At 41.8% G+C, this 20905-nt stretch overlaps 1 protein-coding gene across 2 annotated transcripts in view; it reads right to left on the reverse strand.

Moving 5' to 3' along the window:
- The window catches only part of cep120 (centrosomal protein 120), a 64113-nt gene that overhangs the window by 7118 nt on the left and 36090 nt on the right, over positions 1 to 20905 (reverse strand). For both annotated transcript variants that reach the window (XM_029722248.1, XM_029722247.1), the window contains one exon: positions 8301 to 8399. In XM_029722248.1, the coding sequence (XP_029578108.1) occupies positions 8301 to 8399 (99 nt within the window). The remainder of the gene's footprint in view (positions 1 to 8300; positions 8400 to 20905) is intronic.

Below are 20905 nucleotides of genomic sequence, written 5' to 3' on the forward strand. Positions count from 1 at the left end.
CTGACTGACGTCTTGAGATGTTGCTTCAATATATCCACATAATGCCATCTATTTTGTGAAGTGCACCATTCCCTCCTGCAGCAAAGCACCCCCACAACATGATTCTGCCACCCCCGTGCTTCACGGTTGGGATGGTCTTCTTCGCCTTGCAAGCTCACCCTTTTTCCTCCAAACGTAACGATGGTCATTATGGCCAAACAGTTCTATTTTTGTTTCATCAGACCAGAGGACATTTCTCCAAAAAGTACGACCTTCCCATGTGCAGTTGCAAACCGTAGTCTGGCGTTTTTGGAGCAGTGGCTTCTTCCTTGCTGAGCGGCCTTTCAAGTTATATCGATATAGGACTCGTTTTACTGTGGATATAGATACATTTGTACCTGTGTCCTCCAGCATCTTCACAAGGTCCTTTGCTGTTGTTCTGGGACTGATTTGCACTTTTCGCACCGAAGTGCGTCCATCTCTAGGAGACAGAACACGTCTCCTTCTTGAGCGGTCTGACGGCTGCGTGGTCCCATGGTGTTTATACTTGCGTACTATTGTTTGTAGAGATGAACGTTGTACCTTCAGGCGTTTGGAAATTTCTCCCAAGGATGAACCAGACTTGTGGAGGTCTACAATTGTTTTTCTGAGGTCTTAGCTGATTTATTTTGATTGTCCCATGATGTCAAGCAAAGAGGCACTGAGTTGGAAGGTAGGCCTCGAAATACATCCACAGGTACGCCTCCAATTGACTCAAATGATGTCAATTAGCCTATCAGAAGCTTCTAAAGCCATGACATCATTTTCTGGAATTTTCAAAGCTGTTTAAAGGCACAGTCAACTTAGTGTATGTAAACTTCTGACCCACTGGAATTGTGATACAGTGAATTGTAAGTGAAATAATCTGTCTGTAAACAATTGTTGGAAAAATGACTTGTGTCATGCACAAAGTAGATGTCCTAACCGACTTGCCAAAACTATATTTTGTTAACAAGAAATTTGTGGAGTGGTTGAAAAACGAGTTTTAATGACTCCAACCTATGTAAACTTCCGACTTCAACGGTATATTATTTTTTACTACAAATCGATACTTGGAAAGTATAATAGTATCCCAAATAACATTGCGATACGCAACTACAGAGTTTTGCCCCAATCCCCAGTGTTTACATTGGTACCATGGAATAAAAAGCTGATCATAGAATAAAAAGCATTTTGACCAAGAGAATCCTATGACGGTTTCAAAGAACAGCAGTTTAGGGACATGTCATGTGTTCCCTGACACTTAACAGTTACTGGTTCAGATATGGACAGCGCTTCCCTTTTCCAGACAATCACTGGTTAAAATACAGACAAGTTCCTTTTTCTCACACAGCCAGGGCAAAACTCAGTTCATCTTTATTACTGAGTGATATGTTGACACAGAATTAAGTTTAATTTTGTGGTTTCTGTGAACATTAGTCGCCTGTAATACATTTGTTTTACCAAAATTGCTAGAAAAACAAACCACAGAAACATTTCTGGAGCGCACATCGCCAAGTAAGCGCCAAAGCAACAACACTGAAACAATTATGGCAGTGATTTTTGTAAGGCCTCTTGGGCAAAGGATTTCCTTGGCTACTGCCGGTTGAAGAGTGCATTAAGTATTTCCAGTAGACAACAGCGCCACGCTAGGGGTTAGGTGTGTGGTACTCCACTGCATTCTCAGTAATGGAGGACAGGCTCTTGGTAAACACAGCCCTCCAGAGTCTGGCTCTCTCCAGGAGGGAGGAGAGAGGACAAAGGCAGCGCAAGCAGGACTGAGTGACCAGTGAATGACCCCCATTCCTAGTGGCCTGCATCCAGTGGGTCAGACTCGGGACTCGCCTGAGTGAAGCAAGCTGCCCAGATGGGCCTCAACTGCAGTTTTCTGGAAAATAAGCCGACTGACAGACAGACACCTGGGGGATTTCAAAGCTCCAGTTTTTCCAGGTCTCACACTATCTGACACCAAATACCAAGGCGGTTCAGAGTTAGGGGAGTAGGAGGCAGCAGGCATACTTGGGCTCAAATTAACCAGTTGACCATATCTGCTGTATTAGAGGCTAAGAGATAAGATAAGGCTAAGGGCTAAGTCAGGAATGTAGAGGTTTTCTAAAGAGCTGCATTTCATTCTTACCATCTGGACATTTAGAGGGAAAAGGCATTATTCCTGAGGGGAGAATTTCTTTGCAGCAACGTAGCTAAACATTATGCAGACGAGTTGATACGTGAAACAAATAATGATAGCATAGCACAAACCAAACAAATGTTAACTACACAGAGCATATCGAAGCACAGGTCTGACAGATACTCCTAAAAACAAGTGTGACATTTAAATGGTTAACGCCTGGGCTAATGCTTAACATAATACAAACATGATTTATAGGGCTATTTCACATTAAGTTATGAAGCCCTTAGTGCAACATAAATCAACTTGTGTTTTCTTAACATATATCTGGCACTTAGAAAGTCTAGGAAAAAAACGGTTCAGATTTTCCAGCTGGCTTTTGTCTTTAACAGTTATTAGTGAGGCCTGATAAGCCCAGTGTGCCGACATTGTTGATATTGGATCAGTCCCTCGAAGGGCTCACTCCAGACGCAGCACAGGTTTCAAAGCCCACTATAAGGTTGTGCTGATTTAAAAGTGATCAATGTCTAATACACCTTTGAAAAAAAATGTGGGGCCCATGTAAAAACACACACACACACACACCGAATGAATCCACATGATATACCGTATGATGAGGCTGTGAAAGGTAGAGTAAAGTTAACTAATGCGGCTTCCTTTATTTGCATTCACACTTATCCTCAAGCTGTTAATTATTTATCATTGACACATGATGCAATGATGCAACAAATGTAAAATATTTAGACATCAGGGGGTGGGGGGGACAAAAATATGATTTAAGCCTAGGGCTGGGCAATATGGCCAAAATAACATATCAAATGTTTCACAGTATGACAGTATTTTATGTTTTGGAAAAAAAGTTCTAAACATGCTATATGAGTAGTTCATTACCCTAGGGATGCAACAATGGGGCTAACTTCATTCTGATTGTTCAATCAAACTTCAACACCCCCAAAAATGTCTGCATTCCCTGCACTTTTGTTATCATTTCCACACTATGCCCCGTAGGGCTGCTTGATATGGGCTATATCACACAGTGCATTCAAAAAGTATTCAGACCCCTTTACTTTTTCCATATTGTTACGTTACAGTCTTATTCTAACATTGATAATCTCCCCCCCCCCCCAATCCACACACAATACCCCATAATGGCAAAGCAAAAATAGGTTTGTAGAAATGTTTGCAAATGTATAAAAAAATTGAAAACAATAAATAAATCAGACTCTTTGCTAAGAGACTCGCAATTGAGCTCAAGTGCATCAGGTTTCCATTGATCATCCTTGAGATGTTTCTACAACTTGATTAGAGTCCATCTGTGGTAAATGCAATTGATTCGACATGTGGAAAGGCACACACTTGTCAATATAAGGTCCCACAGTTGACAGCGCATGTCAGAGCAAAAACCAAGCCAAGAAGGAAAAGAGTGTCGAGGCACAGATCTGGGGAAGGCGACCAAAAAATGTCTGCAGCATTGAAGGTCCCTGAGATCACAGTGGCCTCCATCATTCTTAAATGGAAAAAGTGTGGAACCACAAAACTCTTCCTAGAGCTGGCCACCCGGCCAAACTGAGCAATCGGGGGAGAAAGGCCTTGGTCAGGGAGGTGACCAAGAACCCGCTGGTCACTCTGGCAGAGCTCCTCTGTGGAGATGAGAACCTTCCTGAAGAACAACCATCTCTGCAGAACTCCACCAATCAGGCCTTTATGGTAGACTGGCCAGACAGAAGCCACTCCTCAGTAAAAAAGGCACAACAGCCTGCTTGGAGTTTGCCAAAAGGAACCTAAAGGATTCTCAGACCACGCGAAGCAAGATTCTCTGGTCTGATGAAACCAAGAGTGAACTCTTTGGCCTGAATGCTAAGCGTCACGTCTGGGGGAAACCTGGCACCATCCCTATGGTGAAGCATGGGGGTGGCAACATCATGCTGTGGAGATGTTTTTCAGCGGCAGGATCGAGGGAAAGATGAATGTAGCAAAGTTCCCGAGAGATTCTTGATGAAAATGGACCATAACCTGTTGTTGAAAACTTGTGTTATGGCTTTTCAACCTCAGCTCTGAATCCACGATATGTCAATCTAATAGAACTCAGAGTTTTCATTAATGGAAGCTTCCCTTATGTCAAACATGTAAAGTGTGGTGTACCGCAGGGCAGCTCTCTAGGCCCTCTACTCTTTTCTATTTTTACCAATGGCCTGCCACTGGCATTAATCAAGGCATGTGTGTCCTTGTACGCTGATGATTCAACCATATACACATCAGCAACCACAGCTAATGAAGCCACTGAAACCCTTAAAAGAGTTGCAGTCTGTTTTGGAATGGGTGGCCAGTAATAAACTGGTACTGAACATCTCTAAAACTAAGAGCATTGTATTTGGTACAAATCCTTTCCTAAGTCCTAGACCTCAGCTGAATCTATTAATGTGTGTGGCTGTTAAACAAGTTGAGACTAAATTAATTAGCGTTAACTTAGATTGTAAACTGTCATAGTCAAAACATATAGATTCAATGGTTGTAAAGATGGGGAGATGTCTTTCTATAATAAAGAGATGCTCTGCTTTTTTTGACACCATATTTCAAAAAGCAAGTTCTGCAGGCTCTAGTTTTGTCTCATCTTGATTAATGTCCAGTCGTGTGGTCGAGTTCTGCAAGGAAAGACCTAGTTAAGCTGCAGCTGGCCCTGAACAGAACAGCACATCCTTCTCTTCATTGTAATCAGAGGGCTGATATAAATATTATGGATGCCAGTCTCCTGGCTAAGAGTTGAGGAGAGACTTACTGCATCACTTTTTATAAGAAACATTAAATGTGTTGAAAATCCCAAATTGTTGTTTACATAGTCAACTTACACACAGCTCTGACACACACTTACCCCACCAGACATGCCACCAGGGGTCTTTCCACAGTCCCAAAATCCAGAGCAAATTCAAGAAAGCGTACCGTATTATATAGAGCCATTACTGCATGAAACTCTGTTCCATCTCATATTGTTCAAATGAACAGAAAATCTAGTTTCAAAAAACAAATACAGCTCACGGCACAATGCCTCTCCCCTATTTGACCTAGATAGTTTGGGTGCATGCATTGATATATAGGCTGCGTGTGCCTTGAAAAAAAACATGAATGTAGTTCTGTCCTTCAGCTGTTCTTGTCTATTAATGTTCTGTATTATGTCATGTTTCATGTTTTGTGTGGACCCCATGAAGAGTAGCTTCTGCAACAGCTAATGAGGATCCTAATAAAAGACCAAAATCTGCTCCAGAGCACTCAGGACCTCAAACTGGGGCGAAGGTTCACCTTCCAACAGGACAACGACCCTAAGCACATAGCCAAGACGAGGCAGGAGAGACCTGAAAATAGCTGTGCAGTGACGTTCCCCATCCAACCTGACAGAGCTTGAGAGGATCTGCAGAGAATGGGAGAAACTCCAAAAATACAGGTGTGCCAAGCGTGTACTGTATTATCCAAGAAGACTCGAGGGTGTAATCGCTGCAAAAACTCCAACAAAGTACTGAGTAAAAGGTCTCAATACATATGTAAATGCAATATTTTTTGTTATAAATTAGCAAAAAAATTAACAAAAACTTGTTTTTGCTTTGGATTTATGGGGTATTGTGTGTAGATTCATGAGGATTTTTATTTAATCCATTTTAGAGTAAGACTGTAACGTAAAAAAGGAGTCAATACTTTCCGAATGCACTGTATATACACATACGTAAATACAGTACAATACCAGTCAAAAGTTTGGACACCTACTCATTCAAGGGTTTTTCTTCTTTTTTTAAAAACTATTTTCTACATTGTAGAATAATAGTGAAGCCATCAAAACTATGAAATAACACATATGGAATCATGTAGTAACCAAAAAAGTGTTAAATCAAAATAGATTTTATATTTCAGATTCTTCAAAGGAGCCACCCTTTGCCTTGATGACAGGATTGCACACTATTTTGATTCGTTTAACACTTTTTCTGGTTACTACATGATTCCATATGTGTCATTTCATAGTTTTGATGTCTTCACTATTATTCTACAAAGTAGAAAATTGTAAAAATAAGAACCCTTGACTGGTAGTGTATGTATGTATGTATGTATGTATGTATGTATGTATGTATGTATGTATGTATGTATGTATGTATGTATGTATGTATGTATGTATGTATGTATATATATATATATATAGTGCCTTCGGAAAGTATTCAGCCCCATGACTCACTTTTTTTTAGGTTATATCCTTATTCTAAAATTGATTTAAAACATTTTTTTTTTTAATCCCTCAATCTTCACACATTACCCCATAGTGACAAAGCAAAAACAGATTTAGACATTTTTGCCAATTTATTTTAAAAAGTATTCAGACCCTTTACTCAGTACTTTGTTGAAGCACCTTTGGCAGCGATTACAGCCTTGAGTTTTCTTGGGTATGACGCTACAAGCTTGGCACACCTATATATTTGGGGAGTTTCTCCCATTCTTCTCCGCAGAGCCTCTCAAGCACTATCAGGTTGGATGGGGAGCGTTGCAGCACAGCTATTTTCAGTTCTCTCCAGAGATAGTCGATTGGGTTCAAGTCCAGGATCTGGCTGGGCCACTCAAGGACATTCAGAGACTTGTCCCGAAGCCACACCTGCGTTGTATTGGCTGTGTGCTTAGGGTAGTTGTCCTGTTGGAAGGTGAACCTTGACCCCAATCTGAGGTCCTGAGCGCTCTCGAGCAGGTTTTCACCAAGGATCTCTGTACTGTGCTCTGTTCATCTTTGCCTCGATCCTGACTAGACTCCCAGCCCCTGCCACTGAAAAAAAAACAGCATGATGCTGCCACCACCATGTTTCACCGTAGGGATGGTGTCAGCTTTCCTCCAGACGTGACGCTTGGCATTCAGGCCAAAGAGTTCAATCTTGGTTTGATCATACCAGAGAATATTGTTTATCATGGTCTGAGAGTCTTTAGGTGCCTTTTGGCAAACTCCAAGCGGGCTGTCATGTGCCTTTTACTGAGGAGCGGCTTCCGTCTGGCCACTCTACTATAAAGGCCTGATTGTGGAGTGCTGCAGAGATGGTTGTCCTTCTGGAAGATTCTCCCATCTTCACAGAGGAACTCTAGAGCTCTGTCAGAGTGACCATCTGGTTCTTGGTCACCTCCCCTGACCAAGGCCCTTCTCCACCCATTGCTCAGTTTGGATAGGTGGCCAGCTCTAGGAAGAGTCTGGTGGTTCCAAACTTCTTCCATTTAAGAATTATAGAGGCCACTGTGTTCTTGGGGACCTTCAATGCTGCAGACATTTTTTGGTACCCTTCCCCAGATTTGTGCCTCGATACAATCCTGTCTCTGAGCTCTACGGACAATTCATTCGACTTCATGGCTTGGTTTTTTTCTCTTACATGCACTGTCAACTGTTGGACCTTAAATAGACAAGTGTGTGCCTTTCCAAATTATGTCTAATCAATTGAATTTACCACAGGTGGACTCCATTCAAGTTGTAGAAACATCAAGGATGATCAATGAAAACAGGATGCACCTGAGCTCAGTTTTGAGTCTCATAGCAAAGGGTCTGAATACTTATGTAAATAAGGTATCTGTTTATTTGTAACAATTTTCCAAACTGTTTTTGCCTTGTTATTATGGGGTATTGTGTGTAGATTGCTGAGGAGTTTTATTTAACCCATTTCAGAATAAGGCAGTAATGTAACAAAATGTGAAAAAGGTCAAGATCTGAATACTTTCCGAAGGCACTGTATATAGCACATATACTGAGTGTACAAAACATTAGGAACAGCTCTTGCCCATTCACCCTCTGAATGGCACACATACACAAGCCATGTGTCAATTGTCTCAAGGCTTGAAAATCATTCTTTGACCTGTCTCCACCCCTTTATCTACACTGATTAAAGTGGATTTAAGTAAAATCAATAAGGGATCATAGCTTTCACCTGGATTGAACTTGTCAGTCTATGTCATGGAAAGATCAGTTGTTCCTAATGGTTGAGACACACACACACACACACACACACACACACACACACACACACACACACACACGACCCCTATATATTCAAACTATAGAATTGCAAACATGCTGATCTAGGTCTACACCAGCACTGGTATCAGGCTGTATTAGCATACCACAGGCAAATACATTTCTGTTGAATCAAAGTGGTAGTCATCCAAATTGGCCTACCTGCTTGAACCTGGCCAGTTCTTTCAAAGCACGCCCCCACTGCTGCTTGTAATGAAGTTTTGACTTTGTTGTCGATTCCAGTGTCCTTTCAAGTTCCACCTTGAATAAAAGATAGTTGATTAAAAGATGCAGCACAACCTTAACCAAAAAAAGGTAAAAATGACAATCTGTGGTTTTAAGTAGTTACAAACAGGTTAGAAGTGGTTGTAAAAAAGTTCTAAGTTGTTACAGACTATAAGTGGTTGTAAAAAGGTTATACATTGTTATAAACAAGTTATAAGTGGTTCTCTTTCAATTACAGGTAGCCTAACGGTTCAGAGGTCGCTGGTTCAAACCCCAGAGCCAGCTAGGTGAAAAATCTGTAATGTGCCCTTGAGCAAGGCACTTAATCCAAATAGCTCCTGTAAACTGCTCTGGATAAGAGTGTCTGCTAAATGACTAAAATGTGAAGAAAAAAAAAAGTACATTGCTAATCAAATCTTATTAGTCACATGCGCCGAACACAACAGGTGTAGACCTTACAGTGAAATGCTTACCTACAAGCCCCTAACCAACAACGCAGTTTAAAAAATACAAATAAGAAATAAAAGGAACAAGTAATTAAAAAGCAGCAGTGAAATAACAATAGTCGAGACTATATACAGGGGGTACCGGTTAGTCGAGGTAATATGTACAGTGGGGGGAAAAAGTATTTGATCCCCTGCTGATTTTGTACGTTTGCCCACTGACAAAGGATCCGTCTATAATTTTAATGGTAGGTTTATTTGAACAGTGAGACAGAATAACAACAAATATATCCAGAAAAACGCATGTCAAAAATGTTATAAATTGATTTGCATTTTAATGAGGGAAATAAGTATTTGACCCCTCTGCAAAACATGACTTAGTACTTGGTGGCAAAACCCTTGTTGGCAATCACAGAGGTCAGACGTTTCTTGTAGTTGGCCACCAGGTTTGCACACATCTCAGGAGGGATTTTGTCCCACTCCTCTTTGCAGATCTTCTCCAAGTCCCGAGTCAACAGCCAGTGGAATAACGTGGCGCGAAATACAAATACCTCAAAAATGCTATAACTTCAATTTCTCAAACATATTACTATGTTTACACGATTTTAAACACAAGACTCTCCTTAATCTAACCACATTGTCCGATTTCCAAAAGGCTTTACAGCGAAAGCAAAACATTAGATTGTCAGGAGAGTACCCTGCCAAAAATAATCACACAGCCATTTTCAAAGCAAGCATATATGTCACAAAAACCAAAACCACAGCTAAATGCAGCACTAACCTTTGATGATCTTCATCAGATGACACTCCTAGGACATTATGTTATACAATACATGCATGTTTTGTTCAATCAAGTTCATATTTATATTAAAAAACAGCTTTTTACATTAGCATGTGATGTTCAGAACTAGCATACCCACCGCAAACCTCCGATGAATTTACTAAATTACTCATGATTAACGTTCACAAAATACATACATTATTTTAAGAATTATAGATACAGAACTCCTTTATGCAATCGCTGTGTCAGATTTTAAAATAGCTTTTCGGCGAATGCACATTTTGCAATATTCTGAGTACATAGCCCGGCCATCACGGCTAGCTATTTTGACACCCACCAAGTTTCGCCCTCACCAAACTCAGAATTACCTTTCCTGTTCTTCGTCAGAATGCACTCCCAGGACTTCTACTTCAACAAAAAATGTTGTTTTGGTTCCAAATAATCCATAGTTATATCCAAGTTTTGTTCGTGCGTTCAGGTCACTATCCAAGCGAGCGCATTTTGTGACAAAAAAAATTCAAAATATTACCGTACTTCGAAGCATGTCAAACGCTGTTTAAAATCAATTTTTATGCTATTTTTCTCGTAAAATAGCGATAATATTCCAACCGGGCGACTTTGTATTCATTCAAAGGCTGAAAGAAAAAAATTGAGAATTCTCATGAACGCGCATCTCCAGAGTCACTGTTCCCAGGCTGACCACTCACAAATTCTCCTGCTGTTCTTCACCCAGAGACAGCAGACACCCCATTCCACTTTCTGGCGCCTTCTGAGAGCCAATGGAAGCCTTAAATGTCACGTTACAGCAGAGATGCTGCATTTTTGATAGAGATGCCACAGAAGGAGAACAAATTGTCAGACAGGGCACTTCCTGTATGGAATCTTCTCAGGTTTTGGCCTGCCATAGGAGTTCTGTTATACTCACAGACACCATTCAAACAGTTTTAGAAACTTTAGAGTGTTTTCTATCCAAATCTACTAATTATATGCATATTCTCGTTTCTGGGCAAGAGTAGTAACCAGTTTAAATCGGGTACGTTTTTTATCCGGCCGTGCAAATACTGCCTCCTAGCCCCAACAGGTTCATGTGGATTTAGATACTTTTGTACCTGTGTCCTCCAGCATCTTCACAACGTCCAATGCTGTTGTTCTGGGATTGATTTGCACTTTTCACACAAAAGTACATTCATCTCTAGGAGACAGAACGCGAGTCCTTCCTGAGCGGTATGACAGCTGTGCGGTCCCATGGTGTTTATACTTGTGTACTATTGTTTGTACAGATGAACGTGGTACCTTCAGGCATTTGGAAATTGCTCCCAAGGATGAACCAGACTTGTGGAGGTCTACAATTATTTTTGAGGTCTTGGTTGATTTCCATGATGTCAAGCAAAGAGGCACTGAGTTTGAAGGTAGGCCTTGAAATACATCCACAGGTACACCTCCAATTGTCTCAAATGATGTCAATTAGCCTATGACATCACTTTCTGGAATTTTCCAAGCTGTTTAAAAGGCACAGTCAACTTAGTTTATGTCAACCTCTGACCCACTGGAATTGTGATACAGTGAATTATAAGTGAAATAATCTGTCTGTAAACAATTGTTGGAAAAACGACTTGTGTCAAAGTAGATGTCCAAACCGACTTGCCAAAACTATAGTTTGTTAACTTTTTTGGAATAGGGTGCTGTATTTTGACATCCGGATGAAAAGCGTGTCCAAAGTAAACTGCGTGCTACTCAGGCCCAGAAGCTTGGATATGCATATAATTGGTAGATTTGGATAGCAAACACTCTAAAGTTTCTAAAACTGTGAGTATAACAGAACTGAAATGGCAGGCGAAACCCCGAGGACAAACCAGCCCCCCCAAAAATAATTCATCCTACCACTGATTTCAATGGCTGGCACTTTTATAATAGGGCGAAATCGTGCCCGATTGCAGTTCCTAGGGCTTCCACTAGATATCAACAGTCTTTAGAAAGAGTTTCAGGCTGGCTTTTGGAAAAATGAGCCAGAAATTGTAGTTTTTCTAGGTGGCTCCCATTTTGGCTGTAGTGTTTCCAAGCGTGTGAATGAGAGCGCGTTCTTTGGTATTTCTCTCCGGTAAAGACAATAACGATTCTCCGTCTTAAATTTTATTGTTTATTTGCGTATTAGTGTACCTCAGGTTTGATTATAAACGTTGATTGACTTGTTTGGATAAGTTTATTGGTAACGTCTGGGATTCATTTTGTATGCATTTTGAAGGAGGGAAACCGAGTGGATTATTGACTGAAGCGTGCCAGCTAAACTGAGTTAGACATTATCGAACAAAAGGACCATTTGTGATGTAACTGGGTCCTTTTGGAGTGCCAACAGAAGAATATCTTCAAAGGTAAGGCATATATTGTATCGCCATTTCTGACTTTCGTACATGGATGCGCGAATATGTGTGTGTAAACATGACTGAGTGGAAACTAAATAAACCAACAAGGGAACAAACAAAACAGGATCATACCTGGAGGAGCAGGAAGAGAGAGAGCAAGCCCCCGAAGAGGTTAGTGGAGCAGTTTGTACATACACCCTACATACACCCTACATTATGACATTTCCACACCTCGTTCCTTTTTCTTTGTTTACAATTAATAGTTTTGTTTTATAATAAATAACTTTTTGAATTGGCCTATACCGGTTGTTGATGTCCTCTCATTTTTGCCACAGGCTATGAGCCGGCCTGTGACAAGTGGGGGCTCATCTATGAGTTAAAGTCTAGTATAAGTATAAGTTTAGTTGTCTTTTTGCACTGAGTCAATTCTTCACGCTGCTGTTTCCAACGTCTTATCATCGACTCATTAAGACCAAGCTCCCGTGCAGGAGCTCTATTTCCTTTTCCAACAGCCAGATCAATCGCCTTACACTTGAAAGCTGCATCATATGCATTTCTCCGTGTCTTTGCCATGATGAGGGTGACAAAATGACTCCCGTAATCAGAATGATGGGAAGTTTGAGAGCGCTCGATTTAATCTAAACAGTAAACAAAAAAGTTGTTTGACCTTAACCCGTTCGGCAATTTCATTGGTCTAATGAAAGCTTCATGCCGCCAAAAAACTGAGCACATCACAGAATGTGTTTTTTTGGGAAAAAAAAATTGAAAGCAGGAAAAATCCATATATTAGCCGCGTCATTGTTAGCCTTCCCCGTAGCTCAGTTGGTAGAGCATGGTGTTTGCAACGCCAGGGTTGTGGGTTTGATTCCCACTGGGGGCCAAGTACGATTTTTTTTTTAATGAAATTAAAATGAAATGTATGCATTCACTACTGTAAGTCGCTCTGGATAAGAGCGTCTGCTAAATGACTAAAATGCAAATGTAAGCCGCGAGGTTCAAAGCCTGGAAAAAAAGTTGCGGCTTAAAGTCCGGAATTTACGGTAATTCCAAAATCATGGGTATAAATAAGGATTTAGTCCACCCCTTTGCTGCTATAACTGCCTCCACTCATCTGGGAAGGCTTTCCACTAGATGTTGGAACATTGCAGGGGAGACTTGCTTCCATTCAGTCACAAGAGCTTTAGTGAGGTCGGGCTCTGATGTTGGGCGATTAGGCATGGGTCGTAGTCAGCGTTCCAATTCATCCCAAAGGCATTTGATGAGGTTGAGGTCAGGGCTCTGTGCAGGCCAGTCAAGTTCTCCCACACAGATCGACAAACCATTTCTGTATGTGTGTGTACACGGGGGCATTGTCATGCTGAAAAAAGAAAAGGCCCTCCCCAAAGTGTTGGAGGCACAGAAATGTCTAGGTCATTGTATGCTGTTGCATTAATATTTCCCGTCACTGGAACTAAAGGGCCTAGCCCGAACCATGAAAAACAGCACCAAACCATAATGCCTCCTCAACCAAACTTTACAGTTGGCACTTTGAATTCGGGGAGGTATTGTTCTCCTGGCATCCGCCAAACACAGATTAGTCAGTCAGACTGCCAGATGGTGTAGCGTGACTCATCACTCCAGAGAATGCGTTTCCACTGCTCCAGAATCCAATGGCGGTGAGCTTTACACCACTCCAGCCAACGGTTAGCATTGCACCGGGTGATCTTTTGACTGGTACTGTATTTACATACACATACTGTACCAACCAAAAGTTTGAATACACCTACTCATTCAAGGGTTTTTCTTTATTTTTACTATTTTCTACATTGTAGAATAATAGTGAAGACAGCAATACTATGAAATAACACACATGGAATCATGTAATAACCCGAAAAAGTGTTAAATCAAAATACATTAATTTCTTCAAAATATTGCCTTGATGACAGCTTTACACACTCTTGGAATTCTCTCAACCAGCTTCATGAGGAATGCTTTTCCAACAGTCTTGAAGGAGTTCCCACATATGCTGAGCACTTGTTGGCTGCTTTTCCTTCACTCTGCGGTCCAACTCGTCCCAAACCATCTCAATTGTGTTAAGGTTAGGTGATTGTGGAGGCCAGGTCATCTGATGCAGCATTCCATCTCCTTCTTGGTGAAACAGCCCTTACACAGCCTGGAGCTGTGTTCTGGGTCATTGTCCAGTTGAAAAACAAATGATAGTCGGACTAAGCCCAAATCAGATGTGATGTCGTATCGCTTCAGAATGCTGCGGTAGCCATGCTGGTTAAGCGTGCCTTGAATTCTGAATAAATCACACGGTGTTACCAGCGAAGCACCAACACCATCACACCACCTCCTCCATGCTTCACGGTGGGAACCACACATGCGAAGATCATCCGTTCACCTACTCTGCATCTCACAAAGACACGGCGTTTGCAACCAAAAATAGCAAATTTGGACTCAAAAAGGACAGATATCTACCGGTCTAATGTCCATTGCTCGTGTTTCTTGGCCCAAGCAAGTCTCTTCATCTTATTGATGTCCTTTTGTAGTGGTTTCTGTGCAGCAATTCGACCATGGAGGCCTGATTCACACAGTCTCCTCTGAACAGTTGATGTTGGGATGGGTCTGTTAGTTGAACTCTGTGAAGCATATATTTGGGCTGCAATTCCTGAGGCTGTTAAGTCTAATGAACTTATCCTCTGCAGCAGAGGTAACTGTGAGTCTTCCTTTCCTGTGGCGGTCCTCATGAGAGCCAGTTTTATCATAGCGGGTGATGGTTTTTGCAACTGAACTTGAAGAAACGTTCAAAGTTCTTGACATTTTCCGTGTTGACTGACCTTCATGTCTTAAAGTAATGAAGGACTGTTGTTTCTCTTTGCTTATTTGAGCTGTTCTTGCCATAATATGGACTTGGTCTTTTACCAAATAGGGCTATCTTCTGTCTACCACCCCTACCTTGTCACAACACAACTGATTGGCTCAAATGCATTGAGGAAAGAAATTCCACAAATTAGCTTTTAACAAGGCACACCTGTTAATTGAAATGCATTCCAGGTGACTACCTCAAAGCTGGTTGAGATACAGCCAAGAGTGTGCAAAGCTGTCATCAAGGCAAAGGGTGGATATTTTGAAGAATTTGTTTAACACTTTCTTGGTTACTACGTGAATCCATGTGTGTATTTCATAGTATTGCTGTCTTCACTATTATTCTACAAGGTAGAAAATAGTAAAAGAAATTAAGAAAAACACTTGAATGAGTAGGTGTGTCCAAACTTTTGACTAGTACCACACACACACACACACACACACACACACACGCGCCAAGTGTTGGGCCAATGTTTCATGAGCTGAAATAAAAGAACCAAGAAATGCTCCACATGCACAAAAAGCGTATTTCTCTCAAATTGTGTGCACAAATTTGGTCACATCCCTGTTAGTGAGCATTTCTCCTTTGCCAAGATAATTCATCCACCGGACAGGTGTGGCATATCAAGTAGTTGTTTCAACAGCATGATCATTACACAGGTGTACCTTATGCTGGGGACAATAAAAGGCCACGTCTCAAGTTGAGGGAGCGTGCTGTTGAATTTTCATTTCTTTACCATAAGCCTTCTCCAATGTCGTTTTAGAGAATTTGACAGTTCGTCCAACCAGCCTCACAACCGCAGACCACGTGTATGGCTTCGTATACCGCGAGCGGTTTGCTGATGTGAAAAAGAGTGTGCCCCATCGTGCTGGTGGGGTTATGGTATGGGCAGGCATAAGCCCCGGACAATGAACACAATTGCATCTTATCTATAGCAATTTGAATGACGGAGATACCGTGACGAGATCAAGGCCCATTGTTGTGCTATTCATCCACCGCTATCACCTCGTGTTTCAGCATTATAACGCACGGCTCCATGTCGCAAGGACCTGTTCACAATTCCTGGAAGCCCCAGTTCTTCCATGGCCTGCATTCACAACAGACATGTCACCCATTGAGGAAGTTTGGGATGCTCTGGATCGACGTGTACGACACGCACAGCCATTGAAGAGGAGTGGGACAAAATCCCACTGGCTACCATCAACAGACTGACCAACTCTGCGAAGCAGATGTGTCGCACTGCATGAGGCAAATGGTGGGCACACTAGATACTGACTGGTTTTCTGATCCACGTCCCTACTTTATCTTTTTTAAAAAGGTATCTCTGACCAACAGATGCATACAATGCCTTTGGGAAAGTATTCAGACCGCTTTACTTTTCCCACATTTTATGTTACAGCTAGGAATGCACAATATAAATGGTAAGCACATGAGAATCGTACGATATTAGCTAAAAATGCCAAGATTGGCATTGGCCCGATATCTAGTTTAACGCCGATGTGCAAAACCGATGTCAAAGCTGACGTGCATACCTATATAATGTAGGTACATGTCGCAATGACGCCATGAAAACAGCATTCCTAACCTAGCCCACAATGTCTGCTGTGTGGATCTATTTTTAAGTCTCAAAAGGAAGATAACAAATATGAAACGTTTGTGCTGCTAATATTTCCCGAGGGGAGAAAGTGAAATCGTTCAATACCACAAACCAAATTACTAATTTGAAAGTGCATCACCCCCAGACGTTCAGCGACTACTTTGAACAAAAGCAGAAAGAAACTAGGTGCACACTTCCAACAACTTAACAAGTTCAAGTCGAGCAGTCATTTGAAAGAGTAAGACAATTTCAGCGAGACAACTCAAAGACGAAATCCTTTAGCGCTAAAATAATAGCCCTTGACAATCAACAGTTCTCTGTCGTGGATGATGTTGGCTTTCGCCGACTGGTCAAGCACCTCGAGCCCCGGCACACACTACCAAGTACGTGCGTTTCTTTTTCTTTTTTTTCTCCCCAGTTGTTGCCCTAACGGAGTTGCACAGTATTGTTGAAACGCACATCCATGAGCTACTTGCTAGGTGCCACTAGCTTCACAACTGACATTTAGACCAGCGACATCAGCCCATTAAGCCTGACAGCACAGTGGGTCGACGAGGATTTCGTACTAAGGAAAGCCATATTGTTTGCTCAAGAATGTGCTGGTTCTCATACCGCTGCTGCCATTTCAATGGCATTTGAGAACAATTCAAATCAAAGTTTATTTGTCACGTGAGCGAATACAACAGGTGTAGACCTTAAAGTGAAATGCTTACTTACAGGCTCTAACTAATAGTGCAAAAAAAGGTGTTAAGTGAATGGGATGTTCAACAAGCGTGTAGTGTATGTATCCATTGTCAGATGTTTATTGATAGGTAATGCATTTGGAACAGTTTATGATTTATTATTTGACCAAGTGACAGCCTTATTCTAACCAGCTTGTCAAAACAGTGTGCAAGAAGTATTGTATTAGTAGCTAACTGTATTGCTATAAAAGTATTGGTCCACATTCTAGCTAGTGTCCATCACTGATACAGGCAATAGTTCCTTTCCTTGGCTCCCTACAAAAAGCTTTAGGGCCAACTGTTATATAGGTCACCTAGCATCCAGCTAGTGGAGATACTTGTTAACATTACAGCTAGGTCGTTACAGCTGTTGTTTAGTTAGCAAGCCAGGTAGCTAACAAGCTAGCTGCATTTTGAGTAAAGTAGCTAGACGAACTACCTAACCTCTACTCATCAGATAACTTAAAATCTGAAAAACCGCTGAATGTTAGATAACAATGCTAGCTACAGGTACTATTTATGCTTTAAAACAACATTAGAAACTATCCATATTGCTAATAGTTACCAGTAGCTGGCTGGCTAGCTAGATAGCTGCCTTGTCCAAGCTCTTCTCTGTCCTGGCACCCCAATGGTGGAACCAGGTTCCCTCTGAAGCTGAGACATCTGCCCATCTTCCGAAAACATCTGAAGCCCTACCTCTTCAAAGAGTAAACTAAATAATCCCACAGCACCCCTCACACCCCCTCCATCTTGTGCATGTCCAAGCTCGGGGCGCCCTTAGCCAGTAAGGAGCTTAATCCCACAAACTCTTAGCTTACTGTAGGCAAGCTGGAACTGCAGGTAGCAGTTGTTTTAATGGGGCTGCACTAGTGGGAAGGCTCCTCCCATCTATCCATGACCCCGCACCAGCTGGGCTTGGTCATGGGAGGCAGAGCCACTCTTCCCTCTGGTGGCTCGGAGGCGCACAGAGCTAACGAGAGAGAAACTCGTTTGAGCCTCTGTCAGATTCGCCTCCGTTAGCAACTTGCAGCCCTCGCAGAACTGGAGGTCCTCGTCCCAAGCACAAGATGCATAGATGGGCGAGAATCCTTCCTTGCAATCTTAGAACTGCAAGCACAAGAATGTTGGGATTTGGATGCTGAGCTAGGTTCGGTTTGGACAGGGGTAATGGTATCCGTTGTTGCGGCTGATGCCTGGCAATGATGAGCACAGTAGAGAACACTATAACCACAAGGCCGAAACGCATTAGCTAGCTAGCAGTTACCCAGAGATGTGCTGTAGCTAAATAGTCAGTTATCGGTATCGGGTTTTTGGCAAGGAAAACATTGGTATCGGCGCATCCCTAGTTAACCTGTTATGGCTAGGGGGCAGTATTTTCACGGCCGGATAAAAAACGTACCCGATTTAATCTGATTATTACTCCTGCCCAGAAACTAGAATATGCATATAATTATTAGCTTTGGATAGAAAACACTGTTTGAATGGTGTCTGTGAGTATAACAGAACTCATTTGGCAGGCCAAAACCTGAGAAGATTCTGTACAGGAAGTACCCCGTCTGACCATTTCTTGCCCTTCTTGATTATCTCTATCCATTACAGGGGATCTCTGCTGTTACGTGACACTTCCTACGGCTCCCATGGGATCTCAGAAGGCGGCAAAAAGCTGAATCGTGGCTCTGCAGGCTCTGGCTGAAAAACATTAGCGCGTTTGGATAGTGGCCAGTAACAGTACTATGAGACTCAGGCTCGTGCACGAGGGGATAGCATGCTTTTATTTTCTCTCTCTTTGTACGTATACACGCTTTCCCGGTCGGAATATTATCGCTTTTTACGAGAAAAATGGCATAAAAATTGATTTTAAACAGCGGTTGACATGCTTCGAAGTACGGTAATGAAATATTTAGAAATCTTTTGTCACGAAATGCACCATGCTCGTGACCCTTATTTACACTTCGGATAGTGTCTTGAACGCACGAACAAAACGCCGCTGTTTGGATATAACTATGGATTATTTTGGACCAAACCAACATTTGTTATTGAAGTAGAAGTCCTGGGAGTGCATTCTGACGAAGAACACCAAAGGTAATCAAACTTTTCTAATAGTAAATCGGAGTTTGGTGAAGGCTAAACTTGCTGGGTGTCTAAATAGCTAGCCCTGTGATGCCGGGCTATCTACTGAGAATATTGCAAAATGTGCTTTCACCGAAAAGCTATTTTAAAATCGGACATAGAGTGCATAGAGGAGTTCTGTATCTATAATTCTTCAAATAATTATGTTTTTTGTGAACGTTTATCGTGAGTAATTTAGTAAATTCACCGGAAGTTTGCGGGGATATGCTAGTTCTGAACGTCACATGCTAATGTAAAAAGGAGTTTTTTTTATATAAATATGAACTTGATTGAACAAAACATGCATGCATTGTATAACATAATGTCCTAGGGTTGTCATCTGATGAAGATCATCAAAGGTTAGTGCTGCATTTAGCTGTGGTTTTGTTTTTTGTGACACTATATGCTAGCTTGAAAAATGGGTGTCTGATTATTTCTGGCTGGGTACTCTGCTGACATAATCTAATGTTTTGCTTTCGTTGTAAAGCCTTTTTGAAATCGGACAGTGTGGTTAGATTAACGAGTCTTGTCTTTAAAATGCTGTAAAATAGTCATATGTTTGAAAAATTGAAGTTTTCGGATTTTAGAGGAGTTTGTATTTTGCGCCACGTCCATCATTGGATATTGGAGCAGGTGTTCCGCTAGCGGAACGTCTAGATGTAAGAGTTTAAAGCCATCTTCTAAAACTGATTTAATTTGAAAAAATTCTCAGAAATCTACACACAACACCCCATAACGACAAAGCAAAAACAGGTTAAGAAATGTTTGCAAATGTATTAAAAATAAAAAAGAAATATTTTATTTACATAAGTATTCAGAACCTTTGCTATGAGACTCGATCTTGAGCTGAGGTCATCCTGTTTCCATTGATCATCCTTGAGAAGTTTCTACAACTTGGAGTCCACCTGTGGTAAATTCAATTAATTGGAGATGATTTGGCAAAGGCACAACCCTGTCTATGTAAGGTCCCAGAGTTGAACGTGCAGGTCAGAGCAAAAACCAAGCCATAAGGTTGAAGGAATTGTCCATAGAGCTCCGAGACAGGATTGAGTCAAGGCACAGATCTGGGAAAGGGTACCAAAACCTATCTGCAGCATCGAAGGTCGCTGAGATCACAGGGGCCTCAATCATTCACAAGACTCTTCCATCGACCTGGCCACCCGGCCAAACTGAGCAATCAGGGGAGAAAGGCCTTAGTCAGGGAGGTGACCAAGAACACGATGGTCACTCTGACAGAGCTCTAGAGTTCCTGAGTGGAAATAAGAGAACCTTCCAGAAGGACAACCATCTCTGTAGCACTCCATCAATTAGGACTGTATGGTAGAGTGGCCAGACGGAAGACAGCTCGCTTGGAGTTTGCCAAAAGGCACCTAAAGACTCTCAGACCATGAGAAAAAAGATTCTCTGGTCTGATGAAACCAAGATTGAACTCTTTGGCCTGGATGCCAAGTGTTATGTCTGGAGGAAACCTGGCACCATCCCTATGGTGAAGCATGGTGGTGGCAGCATCATGCTTTGGGGACGTTTTTCAGCAGCAGGGACTGGGAGACTAGTCAGGATCGAGGGAAAGATGAATGGAGCAAAGTACAGAGAGATCCTTGATGAAAACCTGCTCCAGAGTGCTCAGGACCTCAGACTGGGGTGAAGGTTCACCTTCCAACAGGACAACAGCCCTAAGCACA

This window comes from Salmo trutta, chromosome 29 (assembly GCF_901001165.1).
Source record: "Salmo trutta chromosome 29, fSalTru1.1, whole genome shotgun sequence".
NCBI classification, from domain to species: domain Eukaryota; kingdom Metazoa; phylum Chordata; class Actinopteri; order Salmoniformes; family Salmonidae; genus Salmo; species Salmo trutta.